This window comes from Trachinotus anak, unplaced genomic scaffold (assembly GCF_046630095.1).
Source record: "Trachinotus anak isolate AG129_WGS33_773 ecotype Australia unplaced genomic scaffold, CSIRO_AGI_Tana_v1 ptg000033l, whole genome shotgun sequence".
NCBI classification, from domain to species: domain Eukaryota; kingdom Metazoa; phylum Chordata; class Actinopteri; order Carangiformes; family Carangidae; genus Trachinotus; species Trachinotus anak.
The window spans coordinates 7875433-7894453 of record NW_027273884.1 but is presented as its reverse complement, the minus strand read 5'-3'; the positions used below and the strand labels follow the sequence as shown (position 1 = coordinate 7894453).

Genomic DNA, 19021 nt, shown 5'->3' with positions numbered 1-19021 from the left:
GTGTGCTACTTGGGACATGTCATGTCCGATCAGGGTGTCTCCACAGACCCCAGCAAGATCGAGGCCGTTGCCAGCTGGCCTTCTCCTGCCACCCTTTCAGAGCCGCGTTCATTTCTTGGTTTCGCCAGCTACTACCGCCGCTTCATGGAGGGGTTTGCAAAGCTGGCTGCACCCCTTCACAAGCTGGTGGCAGAGCTGGCCGGTCTCAAGTCCAAGCGGGTAGATCAAACTGTCACTGGTCGTTGGACAGAGGAGTGTTATCGTAGCTTTGAAGCATTGAAAGGTCGCCTCGTTTCTGCACCTGTCCTGGCGTACGCCGACTTCACCCTTCCATTCATTTTGGAGGTGGACGCCAGCTATGGTGGCCTTGGAGCTGTGCTGTCGCAGGAACAGGATGGAAGGGTTCGGCCCATAGCCTATGCCAGCCGTGGTCTGAGGCCCACTGAGCGCAACATGTGGAATTACAGCTCCATGAAGTTGGAGTTTTTGGCGCTTGACATCTCCTCCGGCGGCATGACGGAGAAATTTCGAGAGTACCTGTTGGGCCACAAATGCGTCATTTATACCGACAACAACCCATTGAGTCACCTGTTGTCTGCCAAGCTTGGGGCCACTGAACAGCACTGGGCAGCCTAGCTGGCGTCCTTTGATTTCGAACTTAAGTACCGTTCTGGCCGAAATAATAAGAACGCCGATGCTCTTTCTCGTCAGCATCCTCCAGGGACACAGGACATGCAAGCCATGGTCCATGGCACAGTGCTCCTTCAGCCCTTGCAGAAGGCCCTGCAGGTGGAGCGTCCCAGTAAAGATGAGCGGAAACAACTGACAGCAAGTACACGTGGGCCGTCCCCACCCGTGATTAGCGGGCGGCCATTGTAGCTCAGGTCTTGGTTGCCGAGTGGTTCTCCAAATTTGGTGTCACTGCTCGCATACACTCAGACCAGGGACGGTGTTTTGAGGGCTCTCTCCTTCAGCAGTTGTGTGTGTTGTATGGTATTGAGAAGTCCCACACCACACCATACCACCCCTCAGGGAATGGGCAATGTGAGCAATTCAATAGAACCCTTCACGATCTTTTGTGTACGCTGCCTGTGTCTCAAAAGCGTGATTGGAGTTCCTGCCTTCCCCAGGTCCTGCATGCCTACAACACCACCCCGCATCAGGCAACCGGCGAGTCTCCCTTTCTGTTGATGTTCGGCCAGGAACCGAGACTACCTGTTGATTTCCTTCTCGGCTGGGTACAGGATCCTGTTAGTGGCAATGTCCATGAGTGGGTCGAGGAACATCAAACCCGCTTGCAAATGGCTTTTGAGGGAGCCCGGGATCGGTTGAAGGCTGCAGCAGAGCGCCGTAAGAACAACCATGACCAACATGTCCGAGAAGTTCCTCTGAAAGAGGGCCAGTTGGTATGGTCGCGGGACCTTGGTGTACGGGGGAGGCACAAAATCCAAGATCAGTGGGTCTTAGTCATGTATCTTGTCCTGAGGGCGCCAAGGGAACAGGGGTCAGTCTACACCATTGCTCCGAGGGATGATCCGACCAGAGCCAGACAGGTCCATCATTCTCTGCTGAAGGCTGTGGTTGGCATCAGGTACCTCTTCTTCTCTCCCTGTTGGTGGAGGAAATGCGGTCCGGCTAGGTCAACTGCAGGTCACCACCCCAATGTCCATCGTCTCCCACAATCTGCAGGGGGTGCTGAACAAGGAGGCGGTAACCCCTTTGTCCCTGTGTCTAATGCAGTCGCTGCATTATTTAGGCCTTGGAGTTAGGTCTGTTTGTTTTTGGTTATTCCATCGTCAGGACGACGATTCAATTGCTGGGGGCAGATTGTAGCAGGACGCAGTCATTGGCCCAGTGACGTCACTCAGGAGGCGGCCCCAGCCAATTGCGGTGGGTGAATGCCACATAAAAGGCGGGCATAGAACACCTGTCTGTCGTGTGCTTGCCGGAGGCTAGGCTCCGTCATTTCCTGGCGTCCGTCACTTCCGCCCCTCTGGTAGCAGATGAGCTGTTGGCCGCGGCTGCACTTCTCTCCACGTTGTCCCATCCAGTGCTAATTTTAGTTATTTTGCGTTATAGAGGCTCACTTGGGTGTTGCTGCTGGCTGCCTGCTGCTCACCGTTGCTCACCGCTTCTTACCGTTCTGTACGTCTCTCACTGCTGGTACGTGAGCTTTCTGTCTCACGTGTCTTCCCCTGTGGCGTTGCACCTGTAGCGACCTGTGTTTGTTTACAGGTCGCTCATGTATAGCGCCGACCCTCCGCTCCATGCTGTGGAGGACTGCCTGACCGGGTAAGGATGTCCATGTAGCGGCTCAGCGCCGGCTAATCTACCACTGAACCACTGCTGCTTTGTCTCGCTGGAGCTTCCTGGCGGTCAGACACCGCTTGCTGCAGACTGACTGCTTGCCTATTACTACTTCGCTGTTAGCCTGAGCTCCCACTGTCGCCACGGCCAACTCAGCCCCTGCTCGCCTTGCCTGGCTTTGACTGTTTGGTTGGCTGGGTGTCTCTGGTGCTGCCCATTGCTGCCTGGGCGTACCTGTGGCTCAGTAACGCTGTCGCTTTTTGTTCATCCAGCCACTTCTTAAAGTGTGTGTGTGTGTGTAGATGTGTGAGAGGGAACAGTGTGGGAATTTACTTTAATTTTGTTTTCTGTCATCTTGTGTGTTTGTTTAATTGTTGGTTGTCGTATGTTCTTTATTATTAATTTTTCTTTTCTTTTGTAAACCCTAGATTTGATTAGTTGGTAGCTTTAAGTTTATTTGTGGTTATTTCTTTTGGGGTATTGTGGGTTGTAATTAATTTGTGATCTTGTATATTTTGAGTAAGCAAATTGGTTTGCTATTGTGTCTAATTATTATAGATTTTGTACATTTAAGTTCCTTATTCATTTATTTTCTTTTTGTTATTAGTTATTATTTTTGTTTTCCTCCGTTCCTAAACTGTCTCTCTCTGGTCTCCTCCCCCTTCAGGTGCTGAGCCTACGGTGGTGGATTGGTGTCTGGTGGTGGTGCCCCTCTTTTGTGCTGTGTCTCCACTGGTTTGAGTTTTCACTTTATTCTTATTTTGTTGCACGTGTGGTGTTCCTGGTATCCCCTTTTTGTTGACCCATCCGTCACTGGTAGGCCTCAGCCCTGATTGGCCCCCCTTTTAACTTCCACATATGGATCCACCGTAAATTATATTCCAGCTTAAGTAGGCTGTAAAGAGCTTTTGTTTTATCACACAAAGGTCAAAGTCGGCACCGCCGACTCTCTGCTGCCATATGTAGATGGGTAATCTGAGGTAGTTATATCCTCACATTACGTCAACTTGTCAGTGGCAGCAGATGTCCAGCCACATATTTATCATATTTAGATTTAAAAGAAATTGAAAACATATAGAGGAGTAATCCAAGTAATTGTAAAATGTAGATTGTATACTGAGCCATCATTAAAGTCTTAAATCTTCAGTCAAATCTGAAAATTTTTTATCAGTTACCTCCTCAGTTATATGGTTCATCAGCACCCCCTAGTGGCGTAATGTGGGGAGCGAAGTGAGTGTGGAGCGGCAAGTTTCTCTCATGATAGAAAGAGTGACAGACTAACAGAGGCAGCATGTAGCCAATAGCTCCAATGCTGGAAGCTACAGAGCTGCCGACCTAAATGAGATCTGTATTCCATTTAGTTAGTTGTTAGCTAACTAGAGAAGCTAGGACCTATTGTTAGCCAATGAGACACATAAGATGCCAACCCCGGTGACAGGATTGAACATTTCGGTGAGTTAGTGGATAGTTAATTAGCAAATTTGCACTCTGGTTATTGTTTGTTTTGAGATTTTGTTAAGGTTAAAAAACATTTGGAATTATATGAGAACGTATTAAAGTCATAGCTCAACTGTATGGTTTTGCTCTACTCTATTGAATACTATGCATGTGGAAAAAAATGTTCAATTAGTGGTTGGTTATTAATTATTAAGCTGCAGATAAACAGCAGTTTGTGTTGAGCACAGACATTGAACAGAGTTGGATAAACACTGAGACTGATCACATATTAAGGTTGTTAGTGCTTTTACAGACTACAGACTTTTTTCAGAGCTGACATTTTTTTGTTTTGCTTGTTCTTGCTTTTTTCTGGTGAGGTCAAAAAGACTATAAATGAAGGGGCATGTAAAGGTTATTGTTCTCATAAGTGAAATACCTTTCACCTTGAAGACAGAAGACAAAGAAAGACAAAAAACAAGTACTCGGTTGTTGGTGTGAGTTATTGAGGGAGTTCTAGTAACATAAGTTACTTTATTGCGTCATTATATGCCAGTCTCCTCTTAGAATGCAGGTACTTGGACATACCTGCTAAGTGGAATTACACCGTACCAGGTGGGGTACACATACAAAATTAGAATAACAATACAAAAAAGACATCAAAAGTTAGGAGAGAAAAAACAAATAACACAAATAAATAAATAAAAGTTAAAAAAAAGTTTTAAAAAATCTTTTTTTATTGCATTCCCAAACACCCATCCTATTCCTCGATGGGTTTCTATGGCAGTTGTCATCCATTTTGTTGCATTACTGCCTTCTTCTGGTTTTACACATCCATTACAATCTTGTGATTAGTCTGGTTGCTTTTAAAAACTTCAATGTTTCCTGACCTCCTCTGTGTCCCCACAGTCAAGCACATCTTTAACCCTGGTCTTCACTTGTCCTAATGTCTGGAGTCCTGTGGTCATTGCCAGTCTTTCCTCCTCATACTTCCTACATGAAATCAGGACACGCTCCACTGTCTCCTTTACTTGACAATGATTACAATGACCAGTTGTATGTTGTATGATGACAAAAAGGTACTATTTAAGTTGCTGGCTGCCCTCCATTTTAAGTAGGTGTGTGCCATGGCTGAGTGCCAAGCTTGCAGGTGGGAAGCACGTCATTAGTCGTTCTGACGTCATTAAGTCCAGGAAGTAAGGTCTAGACCTCAACAAGGCATTTCATCAGAATGAGAAAAGTGTTTTTTGCCCTGACAGAGGTACTCCCTTTGGTGTGTCCTTTGTGCCTTGCAAAATGTAGCCCATTTAAATGCATAAACAGCTATACACCCTATAGGAAAGGGAAAACTGAGAAAAGCATAATAGTTCCTCTTCATCTGTACAGAGCAGCAGCTTGGAAGTGACTGCTGGTTAACATGTAGTCTTAATGGCTGTGTTTTAGTCACTATTTCATACTTGTTTTGTTGTCTGACAAAAGAAGCAGAAAAAAATTGAATCAGAACAGGTTTATTATATTATATATTAATATATTTATATTGGGAATTCAGTTGGATTGAAATGATGTCAGCACAGAGAGGTGGAGAAAAGCAAATACATAGAGAGCTGATACTAGACTGAATCCAGCTGACACTAGACTGAATCATAATACAACACAGTGGTGTCAGCGGCTCCACGTTTATGTTAAATTGACGCTTTATGTCAATTTGTGGATTTGAGGACGTAGTTTTCAACTATTGTGGACAAAACTAATTTGACACAAATTGACAGGGGATACACTGTGAAAACTGGCTACCAAGTTTAACAACTGTCCGCAGTAAAGGTAGACATGTCTTTTCAGCAGTGTGAAACAACACAAAACATGGTGAAAACCAGGTAACATTAAAAAAAAAACTTCATCATAACTTCTTATTTTAATAAATTTTCAGCTGCACATGGTACATTCACAGTGATGCTTTTATTGTGAAAAGACAAGAAAATATCAGTCAGAATATTAAAAAAGTCAACATTTGTATCCTGTAATAATTGTAGCTTCCATCTTTAAAGAACTGGAAGACGTTTACAAGGAATCATTTAGAAGAGTTTAAAAAAATAAATTGATTTAATACAATCTGAGAATTAGTGTTGACTGATAAATCATATTTTCATCTTCATCATGATATAAACATGTGCATTACACACATCACTAAAGCCTGACAGAAACACAATGAATTAGAAAAAAAAATCATTTTATTTCCTTGCACCATGCATACACACAGGGTTTTCAAGGCACAGCGCGCCTGAGCGAAATTAACTGGAAAAAACCTTGGCTTAATGTTGGCTTAATGTTTTCTACTGCATTGAGATGTTGGGCTGCAGCCTTCCCTCTCTGACACACACACACAGTAGACAGCACAGAGGCAACAGTGAGAGATGAACTTTTTGCTGTAGCTGACGACAACTACAGTTGTAGCCATAAACTGAGGAATCGTATCATACCTGGACCATTGTGCCCATTTGATGGTGACTGTGAGGTTAATGAGGTTAGCTGGCACAATGGTAGTGGACATAGGAACTGTATATGCACACTTCAGTTTTTGTTATTTAGTCATATCGCCATTGCAATATTGAGCAATGTTATTGCACATCGCAGTTTTTCTTCATATCGTGCAAGCCTAATGTTTGTGTGAGTGAAAGAAACATGGCATGCACGGACTGAGCTATTGGTTATCTGCTGACAATCTCTCTGCTACACTGAACACAGGGATGCTGAGGAACCAAACGACCAGACTGCTAACCCAAACCCAGGATACAGAAGTTCAGTGAATGTGGTGTTGAAGGTGTGGAGGTGGATCAGTGAGTCAGAGGAGATGCTGTAGAAGGACAGAGTTCCAGCAGGACAGTCCACATACACCGCTACTCTGTTAGAGATGGATGAGGAGGAGGAGGTGGTGGCAAGGATGGATGTCCTTATGTTATTGTGCCAGACAGAGTAAAAACTATCAGAGCAGAACAGACTCCAGGAGAGATTGTTCTTTCCAAACCAACAGTCTTCACTGTTTCCTCTTCTTCTGATCCCTCTGTAACTCACTGATATGTAAACATCTCCTCTCCACTCGACCTCCCAGTAACAGCGACCAGTCAGACCAGTTGTACACAGCAGCTGAGGCAATTCAAATCTGTCTGGATGATCAGGATATGACTGATCCTCTCTCACATGTGTCACCTTCCTGTTGTTGTCAGACAGTTGTAGGTTTGTGTTCACTGTGTTAATGTCAAGTGTGAGTTCACAGGAATCTGATGGAGAGAATAAAACACAATACAGCTGCAATTATTGATCTATTATCTTATAATTTATTGACAGTGTGATGATGACTCATGACATCAGTGATTTGAATGAGTTTTTATGAATCAAATTTAAAAAAACACTTACACTTCCTCAGACCTGGTTTCAACCATCGGATTCCACCAGGCTTCACCCTGAAAAGAGAAGAAGACCAGCACATTCTGTTTCAACATGCTGACATGGACATTACATGGCTATCATACACAGCTTGTTTCATTATTCTGTTCAAATGTAGGCTTGTGTGTGTGGATGTACCTACACACAACCTTATTGACTGGTAGTGACATAGACACATTTCTCATGTTAGTGCTTGTCTCACTATGTTCAAATGCTGCCGCTAACTGTTCCCACAGCTCACTTCACTATAAAAGGAAAGCAACACACATATTACAGAAACTTCCTATGTTATATTTACATTACATTACATTTCTCATTTGGCAGATGCTTTTATCCAAAGTGACTTACAATTGAGGGACATCAGTGAGGTACAGCAGTGCAGTAGGAAACCTTGGCATAAGTATTAAGTAATACATCTATTTAAAAAGTGCCAGGAGAAGAATTTAAAAAGTGCGCTGAAAGTGCATAATAAGTCCGCTCAGAGACAGTGAGGTCATCTGATGGGAACGACAGCTATAGTTGGGTGTCATCACCATAGCAGTGATATGAGAAGCCATGTGAGTGGATAGTTGGATCCAAGGAGGTTTTATATATTGCAAAGAGGAGGGGTCCCAGTTTGGATCCTTGGGGCACTCTAGTGGGAAGGGTATGGGCTAAGGTCATTTGTCCCCCCAGTGAGACAGGATTCAAAACACCAAACCTTTGCACTAGATGTCCATGTCAGAGAGTAGGGATAGCAAGATGCAGTGGTTCTCTGTATCAAAGGCTGCTGAGAGGTCCAGCAAGATAAAAACTGAGGACTGACCTGCAGCTCTGGCTGCCCTTAGGGTTTCTGTCACAGACAACACGGTTAGGATTAGTGGATTACTGGAGTGGCCTGACTCATTTTGAACAAGGAGATTCTTCTGTGGTAAGAATTCTGAGACCTGCATAAAAACCCACTTTTCTATACTCTTGGGTAAGAATGGAAGTAGTGAGACAGGTTGATAGTTCTCTTCTTGAGCAGGGGTTACCTGAGCCAGTTTGGATGGAGGTGGACATGCTTCCAGAGCCAGCAAAGCATTCATCATGTGTGACTGCTGGCACATTGGTCAAAGATATAGCTTGCAGGAGGTTTGTGGGAATGTGGTCCAGCAAATATGTAGTAGGATGGCTACTGATCAGATGTTTTGACACATTATTCTCAATGAGAGGGGTGAATGAGAGAAAAAATTTGCATCCTTTGCCTGAGGAGACAAGGATGTACATGTGGTAGGACTACTTAGCAGCACTGATGTTGGATAAGAGGGAGGGAAGGAGTGACTGATAGCCCTTGAGGTCAGCAGGGTCACAGGTTTTGTGCCATTTTCATTAAGCTTTTCCCTAAGCAGCAGGCAATGAAGGAATGTGACTGATGGATCCTTTGGTGAGATCCTTCGTGATCGAACCTATCCCAAGATTCATTGCACACCAGTAATGAAAGCAGACAATATCAACAGAGACCCAGAGAATATATATTTTTTTAAATATTATGTTCTGTTAAAAAAACAAAAAACAAAAAACAAAACAAAAAACAGTGGCCGCTACTGGTCACACAAGGCAGAAATCATCTGTGGGTCAGACCGTCTCATTTCGGTCTGGCCTTTGCAGTCTACGATGGTTATGATGAGCGATACCTTCATGGACCATGTTCTCCAAATTGGGACACAGTCTGTGTCTTCTGCAGGCCTCTCCATACCTGAGAGTATCCAGTTTCCAGTCCTGATCCACCAGGCCAGCAGACAACAGCTTCAGTCCTGACTCTCCTGGATGATTGTAGCTCAGGTCCAGTTCTCTCAAATGGGAGGGGTTGGATCTCAGAGCTGAGGCAAGAGAAGCACAGCCTTCCTCTGTGATTAGACAGCCTGACAGACTGCAAACACACAAAACAACACAGAGGAACACTGTCTCAACACTCGGTTTTATGTTTGGGTTTTTTTTTTTTTTGTTTATTCTTTAGTTTTTGCTTGTGGTGCAGTTTGGTTTATGTACAGGCATATCTAGGATTAAACATAATAAGTGAAATTTAAAACCCCAAAAGCTAAAGTAAAACCAAAAGAAAGTAATTAAAATTTGAAATGGAAAGTAATTTTCAGTGCAGTCAAAGTTTCAGGAGTGGAAAATTGGAAAATTAGTGCTTAATTGTCAATTGATTAGATTAACTTGATTTACATTTTATTTGAAATACTGAAATACATAATACTGACCTGAGAATTTCCAATGAACACTGTGCAGTCTCCAGTCCAGCACACAACAGCTTCACTCCTGAATCCTGCAGGTTGTTGTTACTCAGGTCCAGATCTCTCAGACTAGAGGGCTGGGAGCTGAGGACTGAGGACAGAACTTCACAGCTTCTCTCTGAGAGGTTACAGCCACTCAGTCTGAAGAGATGATAATAAGGAATTAAAGATTAGGAAAAGAGCATCTTTATATAATGATGAATAAATCCAATTATCTCTACACTTACAGAGCTTTGTTAGAGGCTTTGACCACTGGCAGCAGTCTCAGAAGAGCCTCCTCTGAAGCAGAGTATTTCTTCAGGTCAAACACGTCCAGATCTTTTTCTGATGACAGTAAGATGAAGACCAGACCTGACCATTGAGCAGGAGACAGTTTATCTGCAGAGAGACTTCCATTTCTTAGGGACTGTTGGATCTCCTCCACTAGCGAACGATCATTCAGTTCATTCAGACAGTGGAACAGGTTGATGCTTCTCTCTGCAGAGGGTGTCTGTTTGATCTTATTCTTGATGTACTTGACTATTTTCTGACTGGTCTGTGAGCCACTTTCTGTCTGTGTCAGCAGACCTCGTAGGAGAATCTCATTGGTCTGCAGTGAAAGACCCAGGAGATAGCGGAGGAACAAGTCCAGGTGTCCATTTGGACTCTGTAAGGCCTTGTCCACAGCACTCTCGTAGAAATGTGTTGATTTGTCTCTGAACAGTTTAGACCACAGGGAGGTTGATTGTCCCTCTGACATCAGATTGACTCCAGAGTTGATGAAGGTCAGATGGACATGAAGAGCAGCCAGAAACTCCTGAACACTCAGATGGACGAAGCAGAACACCTTGTCCTGGTACAGCCCTCTCTCTTCTTTAAAGACCTGTGTGAACACTCCTGAGTACATTGAGGCTGCTCTGATATCGATGCCACACTCTGTCAGGTCTGTTTCATAAAAGATCAGGTTTCCTTTCTGCAGCTGCTCAAAAGCCAGTTGTGCAAGAGATTCAATCATCTTTCTGGTCTCTGGACTCCAGTGTGGATCTGACTCAGCACGTCCATCATACTTGACGTTCTTCAGTTTGGACTGAACCACCAGGAAGTGGATGTACATCTCAGTCAGGGTCTTGGGCAGCTCTCCTCCCCTTCTGGTTCTCAACACATCCTCCAGAACTGTAGCAGTGATCCAGCAGAAGACTGGGATGTGGCACATGATGTGGAGGCTTCGTGATGTCTTGATGTGGGAGATGACCCTGCTTGCCTGCTCCTCATCTCTGAACCTCTTCTTGAAGTAATCCTCCTTCTGTGGGTCAGTGAACCCTCTGACCTCTGTCACCATGTCAACACACTCAGGAGGGATCTGATTGGCTGCTGCAGGTCGTGTGGTTATCCAGAGGCGAGCAGAGGGAAGTAGTTTCCCCCTGATTAGGTTTGTCAGCAGCACATGCACTGAGGTGGACTCTGTGACATTAGTCAGGATCTCAGTGTTGTGGAAGTCCAGAGGAGGTCGACACTCATCCAGACCGTCAAAGATGAACACAACCTGGAACTGTTCAAACCTGCAGATTCCTGCTTCTTTGGTTTCAGTGAAGAAGTGATGAACAAGTTCCACCAAGCTGAATTTTTTCTCTTTCAACACATTCAGCTCTCTGAAAGTGAAGGGAAATGTGAAATGTATGTCCTGGTTGGCTTTGTCTTCAGCCCAGTCCAGAGTGAACTTCTGTGTTAAGACTGTTTTCCCAATGCCAGCCACTCCCTTTGTCATCACTCGTCTGATTGGTTCATCTCTTCCAGGTGAGGCTTTAAAGATGTCTTCTTGTCTGATGGCTGTTTCTGGTCTGTCTGGTTTCCTAGATGCTGTTTCAATCTGTCTGACCTCATGTTCATCATTGACCCCTCCAGCCCCTCCCTCTGTGATGTAGAACTCTGTGTAGATTTGATTCAGAAGGGTTGGTTTTCCTGCTTTGGCGATCCCCTCAAACAGACACTGGAACTTCTTCTTTAGGTTAGATTTTAGTTTAGGCTGCCATTTGTCAAGAACCTCTAAATGAAAAAAACAACAGATAATAAAACAATTTAGCTAAAGGCTTGGTCCCAACAGAAAATGTCAAAGTGATCTTCAGATCACTTACAGATCCATGAAATATTTGGATCTAAACTCTTGGTGATGTAGTTACAAGTTAGTGGGTTCATTGGTGAACTGCTGTTCACCAGTGAATCATGTGCCGCTAGAATGAGTCCTTAAACCCAGAAATTAGTTGCATTTTAGCATGTCCAGTTCCCTCCTCCCTAAGTCTATTGTTTTTTTTCAATGGGTCTTTGGTCAGATGGCTGAAATAAGGTCTGCACTTAACACAAGCTTAAGACATTTTCACATTTACCCAAGGCATGATTCCTTTAAACTTTTACATTTTCTAAAAAAGACTGGTTGCTAACAAGTGGCTAAATAAGATTACAGAGGTTGTAAAGCTTGTTAGGCTATATGTCATCATACCAAACATGAAAACCGATCTACTCACCAGTCCACCTTTACAGCTTTGTTGTGTTTATACTCATGCTCTTACAAACTTTTACTAACTTTGTAAGAGGTCAGAACTAAATCATACTACAAGTTGAAGTTTAGTGGTAGTGACGTTGAAGTCATGTGACTGTAGTGTAGTTGACTTATAGCCTAAGATTAGCTTTTTTACTTTTGGTAACTTATTTTCTGTAATTATCCAAAAGCCAATGTTAAAATCTCATTGGTTTTTTGTTGAGGGAAGGAACCAAACTGACGCCAACATCCAGGTTGGTCTACAAACATACATCATCCCTGTGGCACTGTATCATGCCAACCCAACTTAATCTGCTTAATTATGCCAGCAGGGCACTTTACTTCAGGGGACAGCCCTCTACTGTGCCCAGTCAATGTACTACACCCAGTGACAGCACTGCAGGTCAGTACATTGACCATGGGCTTTTACTCCCCCAAGTGAATCCCCTGTTCAGTCATTCAACTGAATTTACTGCAACATGTCAGTGGGTTTTATACAAACTATCTGATACTTAAGTGACATTGTCGTTTACTTTTGGTGCACTTCTTTACCTGATCTCCTTGCACTTCTCCTTATTGAATAGACATAATACTCACACCAAGGTCTACTACTCCACTTAAGCTTCAGTAAATGGTAAATGAGCTTGCACTTACATAATGCTTTTATAGTTTTACTGACCACTCAAAGCACTTTACAATACTTGCCACATTCACCCATTCACTCACACATTCATACATCACACCCACACACACACTTGTACACTGATGGGTCAGCCATCAGGTGCAATGTGGGGTTCAGCATCTTGACCAAAGACACTTCGACACCCAGCCTGGAGGAACCAGGGATCGAATCACCAACCTTTTCATTAGTGGACGACCTGCTCTACCTCCTGAGTCCTGACCCACAGCCTCCCCATCACCCTTTATCATGTCACTAACTTGTACGCTGCTCTGGATAAAAGTGTCTGCCAAATGAGTAAATGTAAATGCAAATGTCACATCATTTCATCAAGTGATTCTTCTCATTCTGTTCTGGGTCACAGTCCCACATTGTCAACTGATGTTGTCGGGCTACAGAGTCTACATAACCACTGTGGCTCTGCTGTAGGTGATATGTCCCTGGTGTTGACAGAGATACCACAGAGAAACAGCAAGGGATATGATTGGTCTGTTTGGGCTGCTGGCGTTTTCTCCTAGAAGTTTGGTCCTTACACAGCACTCATAGGTATGTGTTGGAGGTTTCAACGGAGGTGCGTCTCAGTAACTTTGAATGGGATGACGTCACATGTTGCCAAACTGCTTGTGGTTCTGTTGCTTTGCTTTGCTTGCTTTACTTGTGTTGCTTGCAGTAAAAGTTGAGAAAAGATACATTTTTCAAGTGGTGGCACAGGCACAAGCCAATCAAATCACATGGATGGACAGTTAGCATTGCATGTTATTGCACAAAATAGCATGTCTCTAGCTGGCGAAGGTGTGTATTGCAAGTCGAAAACTGTGATTGGTTGTTGTTGTTATAACTATTGAGCCATGCCCACCATTAAACGTGAACACAACATGCGTGAGTGCTCTGTCACTGACATCCCCTTAGAAAACCTATGGAACTCTACCTGCTGCAGAAGCTGCACGGGCGGATGAGTCTTGAGGCCCAACTTGTGACGGTTTTCCTGTTCATGAACAGTAAAAATGATGCGCTCTCTCTTTTTGTGATGCTTCCATGACTCAAAAATAACAGAATATGCAGAATATCAAATAGAAGGCATTTGTCCTCAGACTCAAGTGAAACTGATACAGCTTTAGATTTAAATACATTTCAGATGTTGTTTCTGCTTAATGTGCCATGTTTCCTGTTCCTATCACTGACCTTCATTCCTCTTCTTTAAAATCAGCTTTGCCACCTGCATAACATCTTTAGTAGTGTACATGTCGACCATCAAATCAACTGTTTTCAGTCTGCCTGCATTCTCCAGATGGCACTTTTTGATGGCAGGGAAACCATCCAGTAGCTCAGCATCCTGCAGGTACCACTGGAAGACTTTCAGTTCTTCTTCTCCCAAATCCTGCAAAGTGTCCAGTAGCTGCTGCTTCACAGGCGTCTCCATTTTTGCTCCCTGATAAAATCAGAGGGTTTTTACAGCTCAGTAACAGTCTTTCACTGAAAATGAAAAGTTCAGGTTATCACATTTGAGTGCTGATAAACTCAGCTTTTCAAACTATACCAGATTATGTGTCCTATTAAATCTAGCTTCTCAGTTGTTTGTGCAGCCTTTTTAAAAGTTGTGTTAACAAGATTTTTGACAATAATACAGCAGCACACAACTATTCTATGTTAAGATATAGTGGAGTAATAACGTCCTGAGCAGAGAATTAAGTCAGATCCCCTCTGTGAGTGTTGTAATCAGAGTTTCTCTGTTCTTTGTTTTTTGGTCTGGTAGCGCATGCATGTTAGTGCATGTGAGTCCCTCCTGTTAAACCATTGGTCCTACCCATGTTTATAAACACACAGGCACTGCCCACAGGTGAGATGGCACAGTCCAGGAGCAGCGTTCAGGTGAAATTGACCTTCCAGAATTTCCTCCTATGAGGAAACCATGTTTTTGTCTAAAAGGGCCTCAAACAAAGAAAGAGATGAGACCAGGGCACTGGTGGACTAAACATGGGGGTACCGACTCAAATCTCGGTCACCGCTGGACTGTCAAAACATACATAAAGCTTTCAAGTGTTTACTAGCACCATCAGTGTCATTTGCATGGCTGGTCCCAGTCGATTGGTCCAATTCTGAATTTTTTTCCCGTGGAGCCAGAGATGGAGAATCCTAGGAGCTGCTAAATAATGTTACATATCTGTTTTCATTAGTGACAGCTATAGTAGACATGATCTTGTTCGCTGACTTTCTGTTACCAATATTATGAATGTGTTTAGCAAATGTTGCTATCGCTAGCAACATGTCAATGCTGGCTAACTGTCAGCATTGCCGTGGAGCATGTCACAGCAATGCTAGCGTGGGCTAATGGTTGTGGTTAGATTGTTTTCTGTTGGCTCTTGTGTCCACAGGGTGAGTTTATTCAGTTGAGTGCGTTTAGTGACCCCTTTCACTGGGCTTCATAACACCTTACTGACTGAGAAGGTGAAGGGGACTGTGGGTTGTGAACAGAGGTGTAGTGGTATTTGTTTAAGGACCGAAACACACCTATGACGTGTGCACATGTGTGATCTTGCACCGTTAAACTGCAGCTCATTTTGAAGGTTATGTAACTGTTCCTAGTGGCAAGTTTTCATACACAAGTCAACAATGATCACATGATTAAATGTTACACTGACTTTATGAACAGTTTGATCATGCTGTCTTCTTATGTTCTACATGTATCTATGTGTCTGAGGTTTACTTTGGAGAGGACATGGTCTTTACATGACTGGCATTTTAATAAAGGCTGAAAGTTTAGGAATTAATGCTATCATTACTTAAACACTGTAAAATAAGAGCTTTCCGTCCTGTCTCTGGCTGCAGTTGCCTGCTCTCCAACTTTATCCTGGACAAACTCAAGACAAACATCAGTGTGACTCACGGCAGTGATGGCTGACAGCAGACAGACTGTATCTCAGACTTCCCTCTGCTCCTCAGACATCACAGTGTCAGGTCTGTGGGTTTGACAACTGCTGAAAGATGGAGATCATTTCACTTGAACTGTGAGCACTGTGTCACCTGACTGACTGGCAGGTTCATGAATCTCTTAGTCATTACATCACAAACTTGTTCTGTTGAGCTGTTTCCTGGTTAATATTGACTGAAACACCAAACCACCATCAAGCAGCTGTGAACTACGTTAGTCAGAGTTCAGACAGAGTCAAAGTCTAAACTGAAGAAACTAAACACAGAGAACAGCTGAGACACTTCACAACACAGCAAGCGATGTAAGTTCAGAGGAATCTGTTTTTATGCTAACAGTGGCTGGTGCAAAGGTGTGACAGTGATCCTTCTCCCTGTACACTAACACCTGCACCTCCAGCCATCAGTCTGTCAAGCTCCTGAAGTTTGCAGACGACACCACTCTCATTGGACTCATCTCTGATGGCGATGAGTCTGCCTACAGGTGGGAGACTGACCATCTGGTGACCTGGTGCAGGTAGAACAACCTAGAGCTTAACGCTCTGAAGACAGTGGAGATGATAGTGGACTCCATCACCATCTGGTACGCTGCTGCCACTGAGAAGGACAAAAGCAGACTGCAGTGTATCATCCACGCTGCTGAGAAGGTGATTGGCTGCAATCTACCATCCCTCCAGAACCTATACGCCTCAAGGACCCTGAGGTGTGCAGGGAAGATTGTAGCTGACTCCTCTCACCCTGGACACAAACTCTTTGAGACACTCCCCTCTGGCAGGAGGCTGTGGTCCTTCAGGACCAAAACCTCTTGCCACAAAAACAGCTTCTTCCCGTCTGCTATCAGCCTTATCAACAAGGCGAGAGAGCCCCATTGTCATTGATCCCCCCGATGCCCCTGATCCCCCCTGCCCCCCTATAGAACTACTGCTCATTTCCGTTACATGCACAGTGTAAAATATCTATACAGATTATATTTATATATTTTTTACATTGTCTATATTTTTGCACTACATTCCCCATGTCTTTATCATTATTGCAAATATCCCACAACTTTGTTGTATATTTTTTTATCTTAATTTTATTTTGTCTTATTTTAATTTTTAACTTGTAAATTCTACTCTTATTTTACCCTAAGTCTATTTATGTTACTGTTTGCACCAACCACCAGCACAAATTCCTTGTATGTGGAAACATACTTGGTAATAAAACTGATTCTGATTCTGATTCTGATTCTGAAAGGATAAATCAGGATTAATTCACCGGATGTATTACACAAAAATGTGACTTGTGTGGCTCAATGTGTTGTGACCATGTTTGTAGAGACAAAGTCAACAGTGTGTATTGGAGCAAACACCACGAATCTCCGACAGCAGATAAACCTGATTTAAACATATATCATGAGCGCCTCAGTGACTCACCTGGTAGAGCGCATACCATTAGGGCTTAGCCTTAACTGCAGTCTTTCTTTTGAAATCAACATTTGTAGTTTCTTTGTTCTCTAAGGATCATACCCACTCTCCTCTAAAGCTCTGAGCTGTTTAATGAGATACACTAATGTTTGGCGAGAGGAAACAAATAATTAACCTACACATGAACTTAAATCCACCTTTACATAATTTCTCCTGTAAAAATGTCATCTGCTCCTCCACTGATTGACTCTTCTTCTCTGGTTCATAGTGTCAGTTGAATGCAGTCAGACAGCAGTGTGAGAAAGAGGAAACTGCTGTACTTCTACTATCACTCCACTAGATGGAGTCATGAAGCTGCAGTGACGTGAAGAGCAGCCCAGCCTACACACAATCATCATCAATTATAAAAGAGGATCTTTTGATTGACGTACACATGATCTAATTAAACCTCCAGCAGCTGGGAACAGATATGTCTGGACTGGGAATTCAGGATAACAACAGTAAAAGTAGAGATTATTACAAAATTCAAAAGTCTGTGAGATCCACTGAGATTATCTGACACAGTCTCTGAGTCTGCAGAGTCCCTGTAGAAAATGACTTGAAACAAGCTACAGGTGATTATTTCACACACAACTGGTACTGAATTTATTTCACATCAGAGCTCCAATATTTCCACACTGAATAATCACCATGTCATTGATAATTAAACAAGCACAACTTTAAAAACATTTGGTCCAGTGATTATCAGGTGTTCATGTTAAGGTTAATTTTAGTTATACTCACCCCTGCTCTGTCAGCTTGCAATCACATGAGTGCTGGGGTCATCACCGGTCAGTCATATGACATAATGAACGTACTTCTGAGACCACTGTAAACTGTCTGTTAATCTGAGTCCTGAGTACTCCAACAACCAAGCGGCAGATTTCTGCTGTTTCTAGGCTGATAGCAGGTAGCGCTAACAACATGAGCAAAGAGTCACTGAAGAGGAAAAGACTGAAAAATGTTGCTCACATTACCTTTAAATGGAGAAATGAGGCTGCGCCACAAAGCTTCTAGGAACTGAAACTACAGTTTGAACAGGAAACAGGGAAGTTTGAAGGAGGGACTGTGTGTGTGTGTGTGTGTGTGTGTGTGTGTGTGTGTGTGCGTGCGTGTGTGTTCTACGCATGTCACGGGGACATTCATCTGGTTTCCACAGTCACATTGTGGGGACTCAACTTCCCAACATTTCAATGTTTGGGTGAACACTTGGTTTAAGGTTAGAGTAAGCTTCCAGGAAATGAATGTAGTGATGGAAACAAGACTGTGTGTGTGTGTGAAAGGTGTTTCATATTAAAAGCTATAGCATGCACATCTATCAGTTCTGTGTTTGTTTCAGGATCCAGCAGCAGACTCTCCTGAACCAAGCTGTCTGTCTTTGCAGAGCAACCTGTCAAGGGATGGGTTAATTAACTTTAAATGACGACATCCATCAGCTGATCAGATGTAAGCTATAACTGACAGTAAGACTCAGGCTATTGTTTATCTTTTCACCATCAGAGGATGCTACATCACCATCATCATCATCACCATCATCAGTGAGTCCATGTCCTTCACAGTTAATGGAGATAATGGTTCTATTAAAGCTCAACTGATCAATAATTAATAATGTAAACATTCAAACAGTAGCAGTGTTTGTGTGTCCACACTGGGAGTCATGAGGAGGTTTCATATCTTCATGTCAATCAGACTGTATATTTTTATAGTAAAGAGACAACACACACACACACACAGACACACACTTAGAAATCAGAGGGGGAAAAAGGGCTGCAGAACTTCTTTCAGAATCCTTATGTTTCAAGTTTCCTTCAGCATCACAATGATCCAGTGACAGTTGTGTGAACATCATGAAATACTGCAGACAGGAGCTGATCACAGCTGATGTTTAACTAAATAAAACAGATACAGGCTAAAAACTAAACGAGAATGGAAGTATTTACCTGTAGTGGACATTGTAAGGACCATGTGATGAGCTTTTATAGAGACTTGTTCTCCTGAAATTTAGTTTTAGTTTTTTTTT

At 43.2% G+C, this 19021-nt stretch overlaps 1 protein-coding gene across 5 annotated transcripts; it reads right to left on the bottom strand.

The window, feature by feature from the left end:
• Positions 1-2330: 2330 nt before the first annotated feature.
• Positions 2331-18447, bottom strand: LOC139613998 (protein NLRC3-like). 5 transcript variants are annotated; one of them, XM_071471060.1, is made up of 9 exons: positions 17746-18446; positions 15516-16153; positions 13814-14060; positions 13560-13616; positions 9668-11462; positions 9408-9581; positions 8900-9073; positions 7153-7199; positions 2331-7016 (listed from the first exon to the last, which is right to left on the bottom strand). In XM_071471060.1, exons 3-9 carry the CDS (start codon positions 14049-14051, stop codon positions 6469-6471), a joined length of 3033 nt encoding a protein of 1010 aa, XP_071327161.1. In that variant the 5' UTR covers positions 14052-14060; positions 15516-16153; positions 17746-18446; the 3' UTR covers positions 2331-6468. The 5 variants fall into 5 exon arrangements, with proteins under 5 accessions (XP_071327161.1, XP_071327163.1, XP_071327162.1 ...); XM_071471062.1 differs by having other exon boundaries at positions 15516-15606; XM_071471061.1 differs by having other exon boundaries at positions 15516-15603.
• Positions 18448-19021: the final 574 nt, after the last annotated feature.